At 43.3% G+C, this 22,700-nt stretch overlaps 1 protein-coding gene across 8 annotated transcripts in view; it reads left to right on the top strand.

Annotated features, from left to right (window-relative positions):
- Positions 1-22,700, top strand: part of LOC139277917 (intermembrane lipid transfer protein VPS13B-like) — a 1,209,249-nt gene that overhangs the window by 252,818 nt on the left and 933,731 nt on the right. For all 8 annotated transcript variants that reach the window (XM_070896555.1, XM_070896554.1, XM_070896561.1 and 5 more), the window contains exon 16: positions 13,295-13,419. In XM_070896555.1, coding sequence (XP_070752656.1) covers positions 13,295-13,419 — 125 coding nt within the window. The remainder of the gene's footprint in view (positions 1-13,294; positions 13,420-22,700) is intronic.

The following is a 22,700-nucleotide window of genomic DNA, read 5'->3' as shown; positions in this document are numbered from 1 at the left end:
GAATTGCGATTTCTGAGATAGTCCGTTCTCCACCAGTTGCTCCTAAAAAATCAGGCGCAAATCATGTGGAAACTTGGGCCCTAGATGAGGACAATTTATTTTACGTAACGAGTTATAACCTGGAATGCGCTGCCTGAAAGGGTGGTGGAAGCAGATTCAATAACTTTCAAAAGGGAATTCGATGAATACTTGAAGGGGGAAAATTTGCAGCGTTACTGGGAAAGGGCAGCAGAGTGGGACGAATTAGATAGCCCTGCTAAAGAGCCGGCAGTGGCACGATGGACAGAATGGCCTCCTTCTGTGCTATATTATTCTATGATTTTCTGAAATTGGCAGTTGTGACTTGTATACGAATTGCACCACTGAGCCTTTTCAGACAATGCCCTCTTTTGACATTCATATTATTGGCATGTTTTTCAGCTTGAATAATTCTGCCTGGGTTCTGATGCCAGACTTGTTTGCATTATTCACGTGCAAGCCATTGCATTTTTGAGTTGCAGCCTAATGAGAATTGTGACCAAATTTCAGGAAATGTTTGAAAGTGGGTCTTGTATGTTTGCTTTCCAACTTTTCTTTCTGCTTCACAGAAGCGGTGGAAGTAATAACAGAGTAGCAATGGAGACCGCACTTAGTATTTCTGGTCAAAGTATTTAGGTTAAAGAAAGATTCTTAACTTTCGAGAATAAATGAAGGCCGTTGTATTTTTAATCTTTGTGCTTTCGGCTTTTCAGTTACTCAAATTTAGTCTAAAATCTTGTTTATCTGACAGTGTATCATTTAAAAACGTTTTTGCTGGGTACTCCTTTAAACCCATTCGTGAAAAGCAAGCAGTTTTGCTACTGCTAATTTGTAATGAGAGGGAAGCACTCCCTGTTTGTTGAGACATCTGCATCTTTCATTGGGTGTGAGGTAATGGTTCAGATTGGATGTGCTTTCATTGGTTCGTCCTTTATTTTTGGCTGATATGTTTGCTGGTAACATTTGACAGAACCAGCTGAAAAGACTTATTCAGCTTGACTCTTCTGAGGGAGCTGAACTAACAACAGCACAAATGTAATCATTCAGTGACTGTTTAATTGCATGTGGAAGTTGATGCATTAGCACTGTTGTGAAAGCACTCCCAAACTCTCTCCCTGATGGTCAGCACGCACAGATATTAACATCATCTACTGAAATTGGTGATCAATTTTAAGGTTTAAGGTATAAAAGTGAATGTTGTTTTTGCTCATCAATCTGCATCCTTTGCACATCATAGGAACTTGACCAATCTTGGTTCTGGTGAATCCATATTCTGAGAAACTGATGCTTCTTTTAGGTTCAAATGGTATGTAACTTCTACAGCATTAATTCTGCAGCAGAGAATTATCCATGAATTTTATTCTTTTTGCCTCCCAGCCTGCCAGTCTACGATTTCAGGAAGAAGAATTCAGTATCATCCTGTCTTGTTTCTGTTCTGAGCATGTCCGTAAAAATTTGTATCTTGATATCACCCTAGGACCAAGACATGTGACCCTCTCGCCCTAAGAACTGCATTATAGAAACCAGTTCTGCTTTGACCTGACGGTAATCTCCAGTGCCCTAAAATTCCTAAACAGCCCTACAATTCCTAATCAATCTTAAAACAAATTCAGCTGAACCTGAGGGAATGGTCAGAAGGAATTGCAGTGTGTGAAGGATACTATCATTCCAGGATCCTGCAAGACAGACAATCTTGACTTTTATCTCAATTTTCATGCATTCTCCTGCTGATCCCTCCATAGTCCACCCCTCCCTATCTCTCTAATCTCCTTCAGCCCCTCAACCCCTTGAGATGTCTGCGCTCCTCTTAATTCTGCCCTCTTGAGCATCCCTGATTATAATCGCTCAACCATTGGTGGCCGTACCTTCTGTTGCCTAGGCCCCAAGCTCTGGAACTCCCTGCCTAAACCTCTCTGCCTCTCTCACTCTTTTTCTTCCTTCAAGACGCTCCTTAAAATATACCTCTTTGACCAAGCTTTTGGTCACCTGTGCTAATTTCTCTTTATGCGGCTCGGTGTCAATTTTTTAAATCTCATAATACTCCTGTGAAGCGCCTTGGGACATTTCACAATGTTAAAGGTGCTATATAAATACAAGTTGTTGTTGTTGTGCTACAATTGCATGGACCATTTTGTGAACTGGGCATCCGACAGTGGGTGGACTTGAGCTATTTTGTCACGAGAAGCTTCATGGCCGAGCTTGATACTGTTTCAACTGCCGTACCCAGCCACAACCTCTCTGGCAGGGTCATTGGGCTAGCAATCAGGAATCAAACCTTTGCCCTCTTCCCTTGTGCAGGGACACTGAAGCTAATATCCTAGGCTAACCAAATCTGATCGGAGAGGAATGTCCTCGATATTTTTTTCCCCCCCCCCACAAAATGGCCTGTTTTTAACACAATCTTGGGGCTGAAATTGCTCTCAGCGAGAAATTAGGGAGGGCAATTTGAATTGTCAGGAAATTTACCACTCCGTGGGAGTCGGAGGGAAGAGCCAGAAAATTCAGCTCTTGAACTCTGACACCACCTCCCGGCGCTGTTGGAGACTGTGTAGGGGCGGATTTGCGCCAGGAGTGGGGCTGTGATGACATCAGCGTGACGCGGATGTGCTGCATCGCGCTAATGCGTTGTGACGTCCCTCTCTTTCACTTAAAGGGGAGGTATGCTACGAGGCCAACGTGGAACCCACTGGGCCACCATAGAGGGGTTTGGTGGCCCGGTACCCAAGAGGGGGTGCCGGACTGCCTGTTGGCGGCCCAGTTGAACCAGCAGCTGCCATTGGCCGACAATTAAAACAAAATACTGGCCGCGGCAGTGCGCCCTCCCCTTTAAGGGCGGCCGCACCGCCCAGTCACTGGCACCTTCCCGCCATGCGAAGCTGTCGGGAGCACCGATCGGCAGCAGCTGGGCTCCCGCGGGTCGGAAAAGAGGTTGCCACCAGGCGGGACATAAATATGAGGCGTGGCGGTAATCCGTTCCTGGCGCAGGGGCAATTCCGGGTGGGTTGGCCCCGCCACCTGCCCCCGAGCGGAAAGGCCATTTGAGGCGGTAACAGGCCTGAAAGAAGGGGGTAATTCAGCCTTTTCCCCCTCTTGCTTTTCATCTCTCCCAGGAGATCACATGGCTTCGGGTGAGATACATATTGTGAAACACAAAGTATTGCAATTGTGTGGGACAGGCTGGATGGATCTGAAGGTCTTTTCCTGTCCATCATTGTTTGCAATGATAGTCACACCAGCACTACCACAGACCAAGGCCAGGATCTGGAAGGGTCCTGGTTGTGTGGCATGGTAGCACACTGCATGGTGCATTTTGTCACCAGCTTGTCCACCCCCAGAAAAACATCCAACAAAATATGAAATTCTGTTGACATTAGTTCTAAACTTGTGTCGATAAATGATTGAAGTGGTCAGCAACAATGTGACTCAACATAGTATTGTGAAGGAACTGCTACACGCTAAAAGATGCAACTTTATTATTTTTGGCACTTTCCCACAAAAATATTGCCAAGACCAGGAAATTCTTGTGGGTGTTGTGAGGGACAAGTTTAATCCCACTGCTGTTTGTGATGGTGCTGCTTTGTGTATGCGTTTTTTAAAATATGCATATGCTAATCTCTCGAGTGCAGCAACATTTGCCTCAGATATATTTGACTCGATTTTTAAATACTCATGTTTTCAAATTCTTGCATGACCTTGTTCCTCCCGATCGCTGTAATTTCCTCCAGCCCTGCAGCCCTCAGAGATCTCACTGTTCCTCCAGTTCTGGCCTCTTGCGCAACTCTGATTTTTATCACTCCACCATTGGTGGCTGTGCTTTCAGCTGCCTGGGCCCTAAGCTCTGGAACTCCCTCCCTAAACCTCTCCGCCTCTCTACCTCTCTATCCACCTTTGAGACAGTTTCTTAAAACCTACCTCTTTGACCCAGATTTTGGTCATTGTCCTAATATGGCATTACGTGGCTCCGTTCCAAAAACATTTTCATAACGCTTCTGTGAAGCGCCTTGGGATGTTTTACTATGTTAAAGGCGCTATGTAAATGTTGTTTTTGTTGATGCATTTTTGCAACTTTTATTTGAAATGTGTTCACTCTTTCTTTGGCGTCACCTCCTCTCCCCATCCTTTGCAAGTTTAGGACCAGTTGAATGCCGTCTTCCACCAGGTAGTTATGAAGATGTACCCTGTGAACATTTCATCAAATGCCATCAATGTCATCATCATAGGCAGTCCCTCGGAATCGAGGAAGACTTGCTTCCACTCTTGACATGAGTTCTTAGGTGGCTGAACAGTCCAATACGAGAACCACAGTCTCTGTCACAGGTGGGACGGATAGTCGTTGAGGGAAGGGGTGAATGGGACAGGTTTGCCGCATGCTCCTTCCGCTGCCTGCGCTTGATTTCTACATGCTCTTGGCGATGAGACTCGAGGTACTCAGCGCTCTCCCGGATGCACTTCCTCCACTTAGGGCGTTCTTTGGCCAGGGACTCCCAGGTGTCAGTGGGGATGTTGCACTTATCAGGGAGGCTTTGAGGGTGTCCATGTAACGTTTCCGCTGCCCACCTTTGGCTCGTTTGTCGTGAAGGAGTTCAAAGTAGAGTGCTTGCTTTGGGAGTTTCGTGTCTGGCATGCGGACAATGTGGCCTGCCCAGCGGAGCTGATCAACTTGTGGGTTCCTCACTGGACGGCATGCATTGTCGTGCGGGTGCCTCTTCTCGGCTCCCGTTTCCTCCATCATCATCATAGGCAGTCCCTCGGAATCGAGTAAGACTTGCTTCCACTCCAAAAGTGAGTTCTTGGATGGCTGAACAGTCCGATACGAGAGCCACAGACCCTGTTAGAAGTGGGACAACATTCGTCAGGAGAAGGGGTCGATAGGGCTGTTTCCTCCAAGTCTCAGACTACCCACCAAAACTGTAAAATGTTCTCTTTGCGGAAGCCTAAGTATGGTTTTATGCCAAGACTAGAATTACAACTCTGCTCTCAAGTACTCGGTTTACCATAGAAACTTCGCTGGATTTGTTTGAAAGAAGTTGAATTGCACATATGGTGCCGTGTTGATTCTTGAAATCACCCATTTATATTAAAGAGCAGTTTTTTGAGCCTATAGGCAGAAAAACTCACGATAGCCCGCCTGCAGCTGGTTTAGAATCACGTCCTCTTTCTTGCCTTGTCTACTATGCAACGCAAAGTGGAACGTGGAGAAATGAGAAGTTTTAAAAAAAAATCAGTTTTTAAAAAAAAAGTATTATGTTTGTTTGGAATTTATGCAGGTACATAAGAGAGAAGTAGTTGCAGGAAATGGTGAGACAGTCACAGGAAGTTAATGGCGACGGCTGTTTTGTCAGGTGCACAGGATATGGACGTGGGGCCCATGACATTTGCATGCTCAAATTGCTTCTGAATTAGTCGGCGTTGCTGACCTGAAACTGAGATAAATTTGAGCCCTTTTTTTGAGGTTTGGAGTTCTTGTTTACTACAAAAAATTGATTTGTGCAAATTTGAATCTAATGTGCTTTTTGTGTCGTAAATGTTGTAATTTTCACTCAAAACACGACAGCATTGTGTAACAAGCAAAAAACTGCTTGTTTAGGACAAGATGTATTCTACCTTGGACAGGATTACTCTTATGGACTTATTCTGCTAAGCTGCTACTTCTATCGCTCTAAATTCTTCGTACTGCAGATTTCCAACTTAATAGTTGCAATTTTGACTGCATTCACTAAATGATGAAAAACTGCCTGTGCTCTTCCACAGCAGTTTGATATGCTCTTGCTGTGAGTGGCTGGGACCATTCTGATCCCGGCTTGCCTGCCTGTTACGGGAGCTCGAGCTGTCATGTTTGCACAGCTGGAACAAAGGATTAGCCTGGTGCTGAATATTGGTAACGTGCGCTCATATTTACAAATGGTCAGTCAGCTTGTGACATTGTACATATGCTCGCTCCATCTGTAAGACTTTTGTATAGGAAGGCACACTTGGCCTTCATTGAAAAAAAATAATGATGCGAGACAAAAATACGCAAGATTTGGCAGAACATCAAACTAAAACTTTGTTCTGGTATAAATACAGAAAGTTATCTAAATTTTCAAATTACTGCATTTTGTAGATTGCAACAGTCTCTTGTTGAGAAGGATTTGCTGCGTTTCTCAGTTGCACTGGCACTTTGTGCCACGGGGTGGCAGGGCTCTGTTTCCTTTCCACATGTCCTCAAATAATTAATTTTCACCATTGAAGGCGAGGTGCGGAGTGGGCGCTAAATGCTTCCTGACACACGGAGAAAATCAGTGCACTCATCACTTTTGGATCCTTCAGCACAAATGGTATTGATTGAGATGGGAGCAGATGGGGAATGGTAGTGCAGAGGTTTCTGTTATTGGACTAGTAATCCAGCAGACGTTGAATAATAATAACCCAGGGAACAAGAGTTCAAATCCCACCACGGCGTTTGAGAATTTGAACTTGGTTTTAAGGGGTCATAGAAACATAGAAAATAGGTGCAGGAGTCGGCCATTCGGCCCTTCGAGCCTGTACCGCCATTCAATGAGTTCATGGCTGAACATGCAACTTCAGTACCCCATTCCTGCTTTTTTTGCCATACCCCTTGATCCCCCAAGTAGTAAGGACTACATCTAACTCCCTTTTGAATATATTTAGTGAATTGGCCTCAACATCTTTCTGTGGTAGAGAATTCCACAGGTTCACCACTCTCTGGGTGAAGAAGTTTCTCCTCATCTCGGTCCTAAATGGCTTACCCCTTATCCTTAGACTGTGACCCCTGGTTCTGGACTTCCCCAACATTGGGAACATTCTTCCTGCATCTAACCTGTCTAAACCCGTCAGAATTTTAAACATTTCTATGCATAGAAACATAGAAACATAGAAACATAGAAAATAGGTGCAGGAGCAGGCCATTCAGCCCTTCTAGCCTGCACCGCCATTCAATGAGTTCATGGCTGAACATGAAACTTCAGTACCCTATTCCTGCTTTCTCGCCATAACCCTTGATCCCCCGAGTAGTAAGGACTTCATCTAACTCCCTTTTGAATATATTTAGTGAATTGGCCTCAACTACTTTCTGTGGTAGAGAATTCCACAGGTTCACCACTCTCTGGGTGAAGAAGTTTCTCCTCATCTCGGTCCTAAATGGCTTACCCCTTATCCTCAGACTGTGACCCCTGGTTCTGGACTTCCCCAACATTGGGAACATTCTTCCTGCATCTAACCTGTCTAACCCCGTCAGAATTTTAAACGTTTCCATGCGATCCTCTCTCATTCTTCTGAACTCCAGTGAATAAAAGCCCAGTTGATCCAGTCTTTCTTGATAGGTCAGTCCCGCCATCCCGGGAATCAGTCTGGTGAATCTTCGCTGCACTCCCTCAATAGCAAGAATGTCCTTCCTCAAGTTAGGAGACCAAAACTGTACACAATATTCCAGGTGTGGCCTCACCCAAGGCCCTGTACAACTGTAGTAACACCTCCCTGCCCCTGTACTCAAATCCCCTCGCTATGAAGGCCAACATGCCATTTGCTTTCTTAACCGCCTGCTGTACCTGCATGCCAACCTTCAATGACTGATGAACCATGACACCCAGGTCTCGTTGCACCTCCCCTTTTCCTAATCTGTCACCATTCAGATAATAGTCTGTCTCTCTGTTTTTACCACCAGAGTGGATAACTTAACATTTATCCACATTATACTTCATCTGCCATGCATTTGCCCACTCACCTAACCTATCCAAGTCACTCTGCAGCCTCATCGCATCCTCCTTGCAGCTCACACTGCCACCCAACTTAGTGTCATCCACAAATTTGGAGATACTACATTTAATCCCCTCGTCTAAATCATTAATGTACAATGTAAACAGCTGGGGCCCCAGCACAGAACCTTGCGGTACCCCACTAGTCACTGCCTGCCATTCTGAAAAGTACCCGTTTACTCCTACTCTTTGCTTCCTGTCTGCCAACCAGTTCTCAATCCACGTCAGCACACTGCCCCCAATCCCATGTGCTTTAACTTTGCACATTAATCTCTTGTGTGGGACCTTGTCGAAAGCCTTCTGAAAGTCCAAATACACCACATCAACTGGTTCTCCCTTGTCCACTCGACTGGAAACATCCTCAAAAAATTCCAGAAGATTTGTCAAGCATGATTTCCCTTTCACAAATCCATGCTGACTTGGACCTATCATGTCACCTCTTTCCAAATGCGCTGCTCTGACATCCTTAATAATTGATTCCATCATTTTACCCACTACCGATGTCAGGCTGACCAGTCTATAATTCCCTGTTTTCTCTCTTCCCTCCTTTTTTAAAAAGTGGGGTTACATTGGCTTATCTCCACCCCATAGGAACTGATCCAGAGTCTATGGAATGTTGGAAAATGACTGTCAATGCATCCGCTATTTCCAAGGCCACCTCCTTAAGTACTCTGGGATGCAGTCCATCAGGCCCTGGGGATTTATCAGCCTTCAATCCCATCAATTTCCCCAACACAATTTCCCGACTAATAAGGATTTCCCTCAGTTCCTCCTCCTTACTAGACCCTCTGACCCCTTTTATATCCGGAAGGTTGTTTGTGTCCTCCTTAGTGAATACCGAACCAAAGTACTTGTTCAATTGGTCTGCCATTTCTTTGTTCCCCATTATGACTTCCCCTGATTGTGACTGCAGGGGACCTACATTTGTCTTTACTAACCTTTTTCTCTTTACATATCTATAGAAACATTTGCAGTCCGTCTTAATGTTCCCTGCAAGCTTCCTCTCGTACTCTATTTTCCCTGCCCTAATCAAACCCTTTGTCCTCCTCTGCTGATTTCTAAATTTCTCCCAGTCCCCGGGTTCACTGCTATTTCTGACCAATTTGTATGCCACTTCCTTGGCTTTAATACTATCCCTGATTTCCCTTGATAGCCACGGTTGAACTACCTTCCCTTTTTTATTTTTACGCCAGACAGGGATGTACAATTGTTGTAGTTCATCCATGCGGTCTCTAAATGTCTGCCATTGCCCATCCACTGTCAGCCCCTTAAGTATCATTTGCCAATCTATCCTAGCCAATTCACTCCTCATACCTTCAAAGTTACCCTTCTTTAAGTTCTGGACCATGGTCTCTGAATTAACTGTTTCATTCTCCATCCTAATGTAGAATTCCACCAGATTATGGTCACTCTTTCCCAAGGGGCCTCGCACAACGAGATTGCTAATTAATCCTCTGTCTTTACACAACACCCAGTCTAAGATGGCCTCCCCCCTAGTTGGTTCCTCGACATATTGGTCTAGGAAATCATCCCTTATGCACTCCAGGAAATCATCCTCCACCGTATTGCTTCCAGTTTGGTTAGCCCAATCTATATGCATATTAAAGTCACCCATGATAATTGCTGCACCTTTATTGCATGCACCCCTAATTTCCTGTTTGATGTCCTCCCCAACATCACTGCTACTGTTGGCCACTTAAGACTGAGATGAGGAGGAATTTCTTCACTGTGTTATGAATCTTTGGAATTCTCTACCCCAAAGGGCTGTGGATGCTGAATTGTTGAGTATATTCAAGGCAGTGATAGATAGATTTTTGGACTCTCGGGGAGTCAAGGGATATGGGGATAGTACAGGAAAGTGGAGTTGAGGTCGAAGTTCAGCCATGGTCTCTCATTGAATGGCGGAGCAGGCTCGAGGGGCTGCACAGCCTACTCCTGGTCCTAATTCTGTCAGCTGTGGCTCAGTGAGTAGCGCTCTCGCCTCTGAGTCAATAGGTTGTAGGTTCAAGTCCCACTGCAGAGACTGGAGCACAAAAAAATCCAGGCCAGACTGACACTCCAGTGCAGTGCTGAGGGAGCGCTGCACTGTCAGAGGTGCCATCTTTCGGATGAGACGTTAAACCGAGATAGTCTGCTCTCTCAAGTGGACTTACAAGGTCCCACGGCACTATTTCGAAGAAGAGCGGGAAGTTATCCCTGGTGTCCTGGCAAATATTTCTCCCTCAATCAAAAAAACAGATTATCTATCTGGTCAATATCACATTGCTGTTTGTGGGAGCTTGCTGTGCGCAAATTGGCTGCCGCATTTCCGACATTACAACAGTGACTACACTCCAAAAGTAATTAATTGGCTGTAAAAGCGTTTTGGGATGTCACTGTCACTGTCTCTGTCTCTCGATTTTATGAGATCAGTTTCAAACCATTTTGTTGGGAGTGCTTCACAGCATGAGGGACACGAAAGCAAGAAGGTGGAAATATTAGTAAGATGTTTAAAACTCCTTGTGAGGGTAAAAGGCCAAGTCAATCTACTCTATTTTTGTACGCCCTTGGTGACTGGCTGCAAAGTGCTATTTGCAGAGGCCTAGGAATACTCCGCTAACTCCATCATTGTCATCATCGTCGTCATAGGCATTCTCTTTGAATCGAGGAAGATTTGCTTCCACTCTTAACATGAGTTTTTAGGTGGCTGTACAGTCCAATACGAGAACCACAGTCTCTGTCACAGGTGGGATAGTTGTTGAGGGAAGGGGAGGGTGGGACTGGTTTGCCGCACACTCTTTCTGCTGCCTGCGCTTGATTTCTGCATAATCTCGGTGACGAGACTCGAGGTGCCCAGCGCCCTCCCGGATGCACTTCCTCCACTGAGGGCGGTCTTTGGCCAGGGACTCCCAGGTGTCAGTGGGGATGTTGCACCTTATCAGGGAGGCTTTGAGGATGTCCTTGAAACCTTTCCGCCGCCCACCTTTGGCTCGCTTGCCATGAAGGAGTTCCAAGTAGAGCGAAGTCTCGTGTCTGGCATGCAAACTATGTGGCCTGCCCAGAGGAGCTGACCAGTGTGGTCAGTGTTTCGATGTTGGCCTGGTCGAGGACGCTAACGTTGGTACGTCTGTCCTCCCAGGGGATTTGTAGGATCTTGCGGAGACATCATTGTTTGTATTTCTCCAGCGACTTGAGGTGTCCACATGGTCCATGTTTCTGAGCCATACAGGAGAGCGGGTATTACTACAGCCCTGTAGACCATGAGCTTGGTGGTCGTCTTCTCCCTGTGGCCAAGGAGCTCCTTCCGGAGTCGCAGTGCGGATTTCGTCCCCTATGGGGCACAACGGATATGATTTTTGCAGCGCGACAGCTGCAATAAAAATGCAGGGAACAGCGCCAGCTCTTATACATGGCCTTCTTCGACCTTACACAGGCCTTTGACACTGTCAACCACGAGGGTCTATGAAGCGTCGTCTTCCATTTCAGATGCCCCCAAAAGTATGTCACTCAGCTAACTATAGCATAACTAAATGGATGTCCTAACTTCAGGGAGATCCACAAAACTGCAGTAAAACAAGAATGGGGGTGGTTAGGAAGGTGCTGAAATTCACACATTGTATTCCCAGTGATTGTTGGCACTGAAATTAGATTGGAAGAATTGTCACCTCACTATCTAATTGAGATATTTTTGTTTATCTTAAAACTTTTGTGGCTATTGTGTTATGCTTAAACAATGCTGACCGAACAAACAGGTCGTTTGCACCACGTTGTATTAGCATTAAAGTCAGTTCTGGCATTTGTAGCCCATTGCTGTTCAGGCCAGTTGGGCTGTTACACAGATCATAGATACATCTGGAGTGTCACAATGATGACACCAGGCTTTTTGTAATGATGTAATTGTTATATCAAGCTCAGAACTTTGGCACTGATATCTGTCTCATTGCTGCTCTATTTTTTGGCATAACTCGGCAGTATATCTCCATTTACACTGTTCATTAATCATAAGAATTAAAATCCATTTCTGTAGCTTGCAGAATGTGATGAAAAAGATATTGGAAATTGGCAAGAATGTTTAATAATAAATAGCATCGATTTGTAGGGATTCAGCAAATAACTTCAAAATCATGAGGGGTCTGGACAGATTAGATCGAGAGAAACTGTTCGCATTGGTTGAGAACCAGAGGACACGGATTTAAGGTGATTGGCAAAATATTCAAAGGCGACATTAAAAAAAAAAACTTTTTACACAGCGTGTGGTTAGGATCTGGAATGCACTCCCTGAAAGAGTGGTGGAGGCAGACTCAATCACTGCTTTCAAAAGGGAGTTGGATAAGTACCTGAAAGAAAACATTTTGCAGGGCTACAGAGAAAGGGTGGGGGAATGGGACTCGCTGAGGTGCTCTTGGAGAGAGCTGACATGGGCTCGACTGGCTGAATGGCCTCCTTCTGTGCTGTAACCATTCTATGATTCTAACTGCAAGTGTTTGGCTTAACTTATTCTCTAGTCAGCATATGTAGCTCAAATGTCTTCAGTTCATTTGAGCTATTGGGTAGTTTTAACACTGAAGCAACAAGAATGTCCCTTATTTTTCAGTCATTCACATTCTTAGAAAATTCTTTTTCCCCATTTGTGAAACCTGATCTTGTACAGTAAAGCGACGTTTGGATGATTAGATTGTTTAATGAGTACCAGCTGAAGTTTAATGCATTGAGAATACAATTTGTGGAAGTACAGCTGGAATGCCTTGAATAAATCTTAATTGCTGTTTCTCGAATTGCCACAAACCGACGTTGCTCTCTGAGCGTATAGTTTGAAACTAAACCTTGTACACACCATTTTGCAAATTTACTTCAATCAAAATAGAAATCAAGCCGAAACAAACTGAATTTCCCAAAGTTCCCATCAAGTAAACACTTTTATCCCGTTATCTCTGGCATTGTGAAATTTAGCCACTGAGAAGCGGGCAGAATATTACTGGTAATTGAAGCATAGATCTAAAATTATTTTTGAAAAGTTCTATTAAGTGAATGCCAATGACTGGGCTTCAGCCAAAATTATTAAAACCGATGAATTCTTGATGTTTACTCAAAAGGCTAGTGTTAGCAGCTCAATTATTTATTTTGGTCTCTTGGCTCACCGAGACATGAATACTTTCTTGTCGCCTTGTCTCAGATGATGCCGATCCTATTTTTGTATTTTATTTTGCAAAACTTTGGTGAAATTACATTGCTGTCCCCAATCTGTGTCATCTGGATTTATCTGAAGTTCAGCTAACTGAATATATAATTATTAAAACAATTACATTTTGAATTAATAATAGGAAAAGTAAAGGGGGAAAATAACTGGACTTTTTTTAATGTTAAGCTTTGTTTAAGGGTCATGACTTTGAGAAGTTCGGAGACGAGGTGGTGATGCAATGATAGGGACAAGCGTTTAGTGTGTGTTCATTGCAAAGAAAATTGAAGTTGACATGTTTCATCCTGTCTTCATTAAAGCTTTTCTTGTTGTGCAGTTTTTGATCCTTTCTGCTTTGTTATTGCAGATATTTGGTTTCCAGGCAGGCCTGACCTCCTTGGATAGTGGAGGTTCGTTCTGTCCTCCTGCCCCGGTCATCCCTCCTTTCAGCACAGCTTTTTATGGAAAATTACTGCGACTTCCATCATACTGGTGAGTTGACAGCCATTAAGAATACACCAGAGGCAGTTCATTCACTAGACAATCCAAATTGGTCACATTCACCGATCTCTTTGTTCTATTCATTTGCATTTCCCACTGAACAATTGGCTAACGAGAAACAGAATGGCAAAGTTACTGTGTTTTAATGAATTGGCAAATTGTATGCTGAATGTGAATTGGAATACATAAACATTCACTTGCTAGTGGAGGCTGAAATGCTTGCATCAACCTGAATTGAAATGTAGCTGCAGAATGACTAAAAAAAAATGATTAAGAAAGGAAAGATAGTCTATGAAAGTAAACAACGCAAAATATAAAAACAGATAGCAAGAGTTTCTATAGGTATATAAAAAGGAAAAGGGTTGCTAACGTAAATGTTGGTCCCTCAGAGGACGAGACCGGGGAATTAATAATGGGGAACATGGAGATGGCAAAAACTCTGAACAAATATTTTGTATCGGTCTTTATGGTAGAGGACACTAACAATATTCCGACAGTGGATAGTCAAGGGACTATAGTGGGGGGAGGAACTTAACACAATCACAATCACTAAGGAGGTGGTACTCGGCAAGATAATGGGACTAAAGGCAGGTAAATCCCCTGGACCTGATGGCTTGCATCCTTGGGTCTTAAGGAGAAGTAAAGGCAGAGATTGTAGATGCATTGGTTGTAATTTACCAAAATTCCTGGATTTTGGGGAGGTCCCAGCAGATTGCAAAACTGCAAATGTAACGCCCCTATTTAAAAAAGGAGGCAGACAAAAAGCAGGAAACTATAGACCAGTTAGACTAACATCTGTGGTTGGGAAAATGTTGGGAGTCCATTATTCAAGAAGTAGTAGCAAGACATTTGGAAAAGCAAAATTCGGTCAGGCAGAGTCAGCATGGACTTATGAAGGGGAAGTCATGTTTGACAGATTTGCTGGAGTTCTTTGAGGATGTAACGAACAGAGTGGATAAAGGGGAACCAGTGGATGTGGTGTATTTGGACTTCCAGAAGGCACTTGACAAAGTGCCATATTAAAGGTTACTGCACAAGATAAAAGTTCACTGGGTTGGGGTAATATATTAGCATGGAAAGAGCATTGGCTAACTAACAGAAAATAGAGAGTCGGGATAAATGGGTCATTTTCCAGTTGGCAAACAAGTGACTAGTGGGGTGCTGCAGGGATAAGTGCTGGGACCCCAACTATTTACAATCTATATTAACGACTTGGAAGAAGGGACCGAGTGTAACGTAGCCAAGTTTGCTGATGATACAAAGACGGGAGGAAAAGCAATGTGTGAGGAGGACACAAAAAAATCTGCAAAAGGACATCGGCTAAGTGAGTGGGCAAAAATTTGGCAGATGGAGTATAATGTTGGAAAGTATGAGGTCATGCACTTTGGCAGGAAAAAAAATCAAACAGCATTATTATTTTAATGGAGAAAGATTGCAAAGTGCCGCAGTATAGCGGGACCTGGGGGTACTTGTGCATGAAACACAAAAGTATAGTATGCAGGTACAGCAAGTGATCAGGAAGGCCAATGGGGTATGTTGGCCTTTATTGCAAAGGGGATGGAGTATAGAAACATAGAAAATAGGTGCAGGAGTAGGCCATTCGGCCCTTTGAGCCTGCACCACCATTCAATAAGATCATGGCTGATCATTCACCTCAGTATCCCTTACCTGCTTTTTCTCCATACCCCTTGATGCCTTTAGCCATACGGGCAATATCTATCTCCCTCTTGAATATATCCAATGAACTGGCATCAACAACTCTCTGCAGTAGGGAATTCTACAGGTTAACAACTCTCTGAGTGAAGAAGTTTCTCCTCATCTCAGTCCTAACTTACCCCTTATCCTTAGACTGTGTCCCCTGGTTCTGGATTTCCCCAACATCGGGAATATTATTCCTGCATCGAACCTGTCCAGTCCTGTCAGAATTTTATATGTTTCTATGAGATCCCCTCTCATCCTTCTAAACTCCAGTGAGTACAGGCACAGTCGATCCAGCCTCTCCTCCTATGTCAGTCCTGCCATCCCGGGAATCAGTCTGGTGAACCTTCGCTGCACTCCCTCAAAAGCAAAAACGTCCTTCCTCAGATTAGGAGACCAAAACTGAACACAATATTCCAGGTGAGGCCTCACTAAGTCCCTGTACAACTGCAGTAAGACCTCCCTGCTCCTATACTCAAATCCCCAAGCTTTGAAGGCCAACATACCATTTGCCTTCACCGCTTGCTGTACCTACATGCTAACTTTCAATGACTAATGTATCATGATACCTAGGTCCCGTTGCACTTCCCCTTTTCCGAATCTGCCGCCATTCAGATAATATTCTGCCTTCGTGTTTTTGCTCCCAAAGTGGATAACCTCACATTTATCCACATTATACTGCATCTGCCATGTATTTGCCCACTCACCTAACCTGTCCAAGTCACCCTGCAGCCTCTTAGCATCCTCCTCACAGCTCACACCGCCACCCAGCAAACTTTTGAGATATTACACACAATTCCTTCATCTAAATCATTAATGTATATTGTAAATAGCTGGGCTCCCAGCACTGAGCCCTGCGGCACCCCACTAGTCACTGCCTGCCATTCTGAAAAGAACCCGTTTGTCCCGTATAAAAGCAGTGAATTCTTACTACACCTATATAAGGTATTGGTGAGGCCACAACTGGAATACTGCGTGCAGTTTTGGTTTCCATATTTACGAAAGGATATACTTGCTTTGGAGGCAGTTCAGAGAAGGTTCACTAGATTGATTCCAGAGATGAGAAGGTTGACTTATGAGGAAAGGTTGAGTAGGTTGGGCCTCTACTCATTGGAATTCAGAAGATTGAGAGGTGATCTTATCGAAACGTATAAGATTATGAGGGGGCTTGACAAGGTGGATGCAGAGAGGATGTTTCCACTGATGGGGGAGACGAGAACTAGAGGGCATAATCTTAGAATAAGGGGTTGCTCATTTAAAACTGAGATGAGGAGAAATTTCTTCTGAGGGTTGTAAATCTGTGGAATTCACTACCTCAGAAAAATGTGGAAGCTGGGACATTGAATAAATTTAAGACAGAAATAGACAGTTTCTTAAAGGATAAGGGAATAAGGGGTTATGGGGAGCGGGCGGGGAAGTGGAGCTGGGTCCATGATCTTATTGAATGGCAGAGCAGGCTCAAGGGGTCATATGGCTGACTCCTGTTCCTATTTCTTATGTTCTTATTGGAATACAAATGTATATTTTAGTACAATACTTTCATCATATGCATATAGTGGAAACATATGCATATAGTGGAAACATATGCATATAGTGTTAGCTATATGGGATCTCACACGGTTTAGAAAATGGCACTCCATTTATTTGTGTGTACTTCAATGACATCGTTGTCTATCTTCAATTCAGCTTGTTCTGCTCTTCCATTTTAGTTGCTCTGCTTTTGATAAGTAAATACTTTATCCTATTTTATGGAATGTTTGTACAAGAGTTCTCCATTGCCTATCTCAGATATGTCTGTTATTTCTTAGTAGCAATTTTAGTCATTCTGTGGAAGTGAAGAAGACAATGGAAAATGTTAATATAAATGTCGTTAACACAAGCAAAGATGAGTCATCCAACATGATGACACTTTACACCAATTTGTGTACAAATTAATCTGTTTGGACAGCATTAGAGATGAGACCTGACGAATTGAGCTATTCCCGCCATAGTGGGTTTTGCTCACAGCCAGCAGGTGCTGCACAGAGGGAAGAGATTTTCAGGCTCATGTAGAGTGCCTGAGCTAAATCCTGCCAGTATCCAGTACCTTGCTGAAATGTCCATTCTTTACGTGCGATACTTGACAGCTGAGTGTTGGCAGACTATTCTATCTCGGAAGTGGGTGTGGGGAGATGGATTTTCTCCACTTGCATGCTATTGCAGCTGGATAGCAACAGGGTGCAGTAACGGTGATCCAGTGGTCTTGAGTTCGCTCGTAAGTCCCCTTCTTCCAATATGGCTGAGTTCAGCTAATGTAGCTCACATCAGTAATTGAACCTGGGGGACTTCCTGCTCTCTCTGGCTCAGTACCACAGCTAGATGTTTTACCCATTTAGCCATCTGTGGAGCTTCAAAAATTGTTTTCCTGTGAAATCTTGGTTTCCCAAAACTCTAGTAATTTTTTTCAGTACAGAATGCACTTTCAGTAAAAATTGTGCAGCTTTACATATTTACCACAAAATCTCCAGCAGTGTTGATCATGACATCAGAAGATATTTATAAGAATAGAGGCATTATACCATGTAATGCACAATGTGTGTTTATTTGTTGTGAAGGTGTAGCACTGTGCAACTTGATCTCTCTGTAAGGGTACATGGTCTCATTGCTCCTAATTGGCACACCCTTGAAGAGTATGAGGTCGTGGAGGGTTAACAGGCTGATTAACATGAACCCTCCTTCTACGGCTGTAACTAACATTATGCCACCTACACCCACCAAACCCGAGTATCCTGCTGGATGTCATCCCAGAATTCAGAACCTGAGCCAGAACCTCTGCTCACTGAGATTGTCTGGAATGGGTGGAGGCGGGAATGCTTCCACTATGCCAAAGGCTCGCTCCTTAATTAGAGAGTAATGCCTCATATTGGCAACAGCAGTAAATTATTGGCTTTCTGTTTTTATAATTTGAAGATTGTTTTCATCTGTAACAAAGTATGGCATGTGAAATGTGATGGACTCAAAACACTTACTCTCTCGCTCACACACACACATTCTCACTCACATTTAGTTGTGTTTTTTGAATGCTCAAATTGGAAATTGTATGAACGAATGGTAAATTAGTAAGATGAGCCTTAGATTTGAATCTATAAAACCAGTTTTACTGAAGAATGAACTATGTTCAGACTCCGTAAGTGTTTACTGTTAAGCTGGTGAACTCAACTCTGGATTTATTCCAGGATTAAAAACATGTTATTTAATTGTGGCTTCAGATAATGCCTTTTGGCTTGCCATAAATCTATAGAAACGTGGCAATATCTGAGGAAGTAACATAGTTGTCCCTTGTTACTTCTCTAACTATAGGTAATTTTCAGCACAAAATAATAACCTAGAGCCTCTGACTAATTTACTAGTTGAATTATTTTACTTTGGAATCAAGAAAACAGATTAGACCTGATGAAGAATTTGTAAAAACACATTAAGCCCATATAGGGTTACAATAACACATCTGTACTGAAATGCAATAGAATAGTTTGTCCTATGAGGAGAGATTGAGTAGATTGGGCCTATACTCTCTGGAGTTGGGAAGAATGAGAGGTGATCTCATTGAAGCACTCAAGATTCTGAGGTGGATTGACAGGATAGATGCTGAGAGGCTGTTTCCCCAAGCTGGAGAGTCTAGAACTAGAGGGTATAGATAAGGAGTCGGCCATTTAAGACTGAGATGAGAAGAAAATTCTTTACTCGGGGCTGCGAATCATTGGAATTCTCTACCCCAAAGGGCTGTAGATGCTGAATCATTGAGTATGTGCACGGCCGAGGTAGATAGAAGTTTGGACTCGAAGGGAATCGAGGGATAATGGGATCGGACGGGAAAGTGGAGTTGAGGTCGAAGATCAGCCATGATCTTATTGAATGGCGGAACAGGCTCGAGGGAATGTATGGCCTGCGCTTAATTCTTATGTTAGGACAAATTTTAATCCACTCTAATGATGGATGTGATTAATTGGGGAATTCTCATGTACATGTTAATTGTGTCGGATATCATTCAACATTAGGCATTTGCAGAAAATTATTCTTGCATGTTCTTTCATTACTTGAATGAACTGCTATTTGGAAAATTAGAACCCTCTGGATACAGGATATCCCATTTATTAAAATGGAGATAGGTAGATTATCAATATTGAATAGAAATATTGATACATAATAGGCGAGGGTATTAAAGGTTACGGAAATAAGACCAGTAGATGGAGTTAAGATACACATTAGCCATGATCTAATTGAATGGGGAAACAGGCTCGAGGGGCTGAATGGCCTTCTGCTGTTTAAGCGTTCTTATGTATCTGGTTAGAACGGCGACCTTGGTTTGAGAATAAACGTTAGTTGAAGAACTATCACAGGCATGATTGGCTGAATGGCCTCGTTCTGTGCTATAATTTCGACATTTGGAAAAGCATGATTCAATCAAGCAGTCAGCATGGTTTTATGAAAGGGAAATCCTGTTTGACAAATTTGCTGGAGTTCTTTGAGGATGTTACAAGCAGGGTGGATAAGGGGGAACCAATGGATGTGGTGTCTTTGGATTTCCAGAAAGCATTCAATAAGGTGCCACATAAAAGGTTACTGCACAAGATAAAAGCTCACGGGGTTGGGGGTAATATATTAGCATGGAAAGAGCATTGGCTAACTCACAGAAAACACAGTCGGGATAAATGGGTCATTTTCCAGTTGGCAAACAGTGACTAGTGGGGTGCCGCAGGGATCGGTGCTGGGTCCTCAGCTATTTACAATCTATATTAATGACTTGGATGAAGGGACCAAGTGTAATGTAGCCAAGTTTGCTGATCATGCAAAGATGGGTGGGAAAGCAAATTGTGAGGAGGACATAAATAATCTGCAAAGGGATATAGACAGGCTAAGTGAGTGGGGGAAAAAAATTGGCAGATGGAGTACAATGTGGGAAAATGTGAGGTTATCCATTTTGGCAGAAAATATAGAAAAGCAAATTATAATTTAAATGGAGAAAAATAGCAAAATGCTGCAGTGCAGAGGGACCTGAGGGTCCTTGTACATGAAACACAAAAAGTTAGTATGCAGGTACAGCAAGTAATCAGGAATGCAAATGGAATGTTGGCCTTTATTGCTAAGGGGATAGAGTATAAAAGCAGTGATGTCCTGCTACAACTGTACAGGGTATTGGTGAGGCCACACCTGGAGCACTGCATACAGTTTTGGGCTCCGTATTTAAGGAAGGATATACTTGCATTGGAGGCTGTTCAGAGAAGGTTCACTAGGTTGATTCTGGAGATGAGGGGGTTGACTTATGAAGATAGGTTGAGTAGGTTGGGCCGAAACACATTGGAGTTTAGAAGGATGAGAGGTGATCTTATTGAAATGTATAAGATAATGAGGGGGCTAGACAAGGTGGATGCATAGAGGATGCATATTTCCACTCATCAGGGAAACTAAAACTAGGGGACATAGTCTCAGAATAAGGGGCCGCCCATTAAAAACTGAGATGAGGAGAAATTTCTTCTGAGTTGTAAATCTATTGAATTCTCTGCCCCAGAGAGCTGCGGAGGTTGGGTCATTGAATATATTTAAGGTGGAGACAGACAGATTTTTGAGCGACAAGGGAGTAAAGGTTTATGGAAACGGGCAGGGAAGGAGCTAAGTCCATGATCAGATCAGCCATGATCTTATTGAATGGTGGAGAATGCTCGAGGGGCTAAATGGCCAACTCCTGCTCCTATTTTTTACGTTTTTATGTTCTTATACTTTCTGTGATTCCATTTGTGAGTGGTAGCAGTTAACATTTATCACCAGGCGGAGGTATCTTAGTTGTCAGTTCTAAATTTATTCACCAGATGGTGGTGGTGCAATTGGTGCCCTTAAACTCAATTGGTGAATTGCGACAAACTTAATTATATAATAATGTGTAAAATAATGCTCTGTAAGAAGTCGCTTGTCAGCTTGTCAGTTGGATTATTGCAGTTCGTAGATAAAGACTTTTTCACAAAAACAGATGATTGAAAGACTTAGAAGTATACTTTTTATGCACCTGTTTTCATTTGAGCCTTTTAAAATTTGTTTTTGCTCTTGATCTTGATAGTGTCAAGATAATGAAAAGTTGACTATGAAAAGATTACTAGAATTTCATGTCTGGAAGCTATTCTTGCCTGATGAGCCATACAGACGAGCGATGAGGGCCGTAAAAGCAAGTAGCTTCACAAGAATGTGTCACTCTCCGCACTCTGACTTTCCGTTTGTATTCGTGGTATTGGGGCATTTTTTGCTTCAGTATAAATTCCAACAAACATAAAGAAATGGTTGGAATAGTTTTCCTTTTTGTTTTTTTTGAAGATCATAAATGAAATTCGCATCAAATTGCTATGCTTGGCAAATTCACCAATAACCTAAATCCAGAGAACATAAGCAAAAGGAGCAGGCCATTCAGCCCCTCGAGCCTGCTCCACCATTCAGTAAGAAACATAGAAACATAGAAAATAGGTGCAGGAGTAGGCCATTCGGCCCTTTTGAGCCTGCACCGCCATTCAATGAGTTCATGGCTGAACATGCAACTTCAGTACCCCATTCCTGTTTTCTCGCCATACCCCTTGATCCCCCTAGTAGTAAGGACTACATCTAACTCCTTTTTAAATATATTTAGTGAATTGGCCTCAACAACTTCCTGTGGTAGAGAATTCCACAGGTTCACTACTCTCTGGGTGAAGAAGTTTCTCCTTATCTCGGTCCTGAATGGCTTATCCCTTATCCTTAGAGTGTGACCCTTGGTTCTGGACTTCCCCAACATTAGGAACATTCTTCCTGCATCTAACCTGTCTAAACTCGTCAGAATTTTAAACGTTTCTATGAGTTCCCCTCTCATTCTTCTGAACTCCGTTGAATAAAAGCCCAGTTGATCCAGTCTTTCTTGATATGTCAGTCCTGCCAACCCGGGAATTAGGCTGGTGAATCTTCTCTGCACTCCCTCAATAGCAAGAATGTCCTTCATGTTAGGAGACCAAAACTGTACACAATACTCCAGGTGTGGCCTCACCAAGGCCCTGTACAACTGTAGTAACACCTCCCTGTCCTTGTACTCAAATCCCTTCGCTATGAAGGCCAACATGCCATTTGCTTTCTTAACCGCCTGCTGTACCTGCATGCCAAGCTTTAATGACTGATGTACCATGACACCCAGGTCTCGTTGCGCCTCCCCTTTTCCTAATCTGTCACCATTCAGATAATAGTCTGTCTCTCTGTTTTTACCACCAAAGTGGATAACCTCACATTTATCCACATTTATACTTCATCTGCCATGCATTTGCCCACTCACCAAACCTATCCAAGTCACTCTGCAGCCTCGTAGCATCCTCCTCACAGCTCACACTGCCACCCAACTTAGTGTCATCCGCAAATTTGGAGATACTACATTTAATCCCCTCGTCTAAATCATTAATGTACAGTGTAAACAGCTGGGGCCCCAGCACAGAACCTTGCGGTACCCCACTAGTCACTGTCTGCCATTTTGAAAAGTACCCATTTACTCCTACTCTTTGCTTCCTGTCTGCCAACCAGTTCTCAATCCACGTCAG

This window comes from Pristiophorus japonicus, chromosome 1 (assembly GCF_044704955.1).
Source record: "Pristiophorus japonicus isolate sPriJap1 chromosome 1, sPriJap1.hap1, whole genome shotgun sequence".
Classification (NCBI taxonomy): Eukaryota; Metazoa; Chordata; class Chondrichthyes; family Pristiophoridae; genus Pristiophorus; species Pristiophorus japonicus.
The sequence above is the reverse complement of the archived record's forward strand: the minus strand, read 5'-3'. Positions and strand labels throughout refer to the sequence as shown.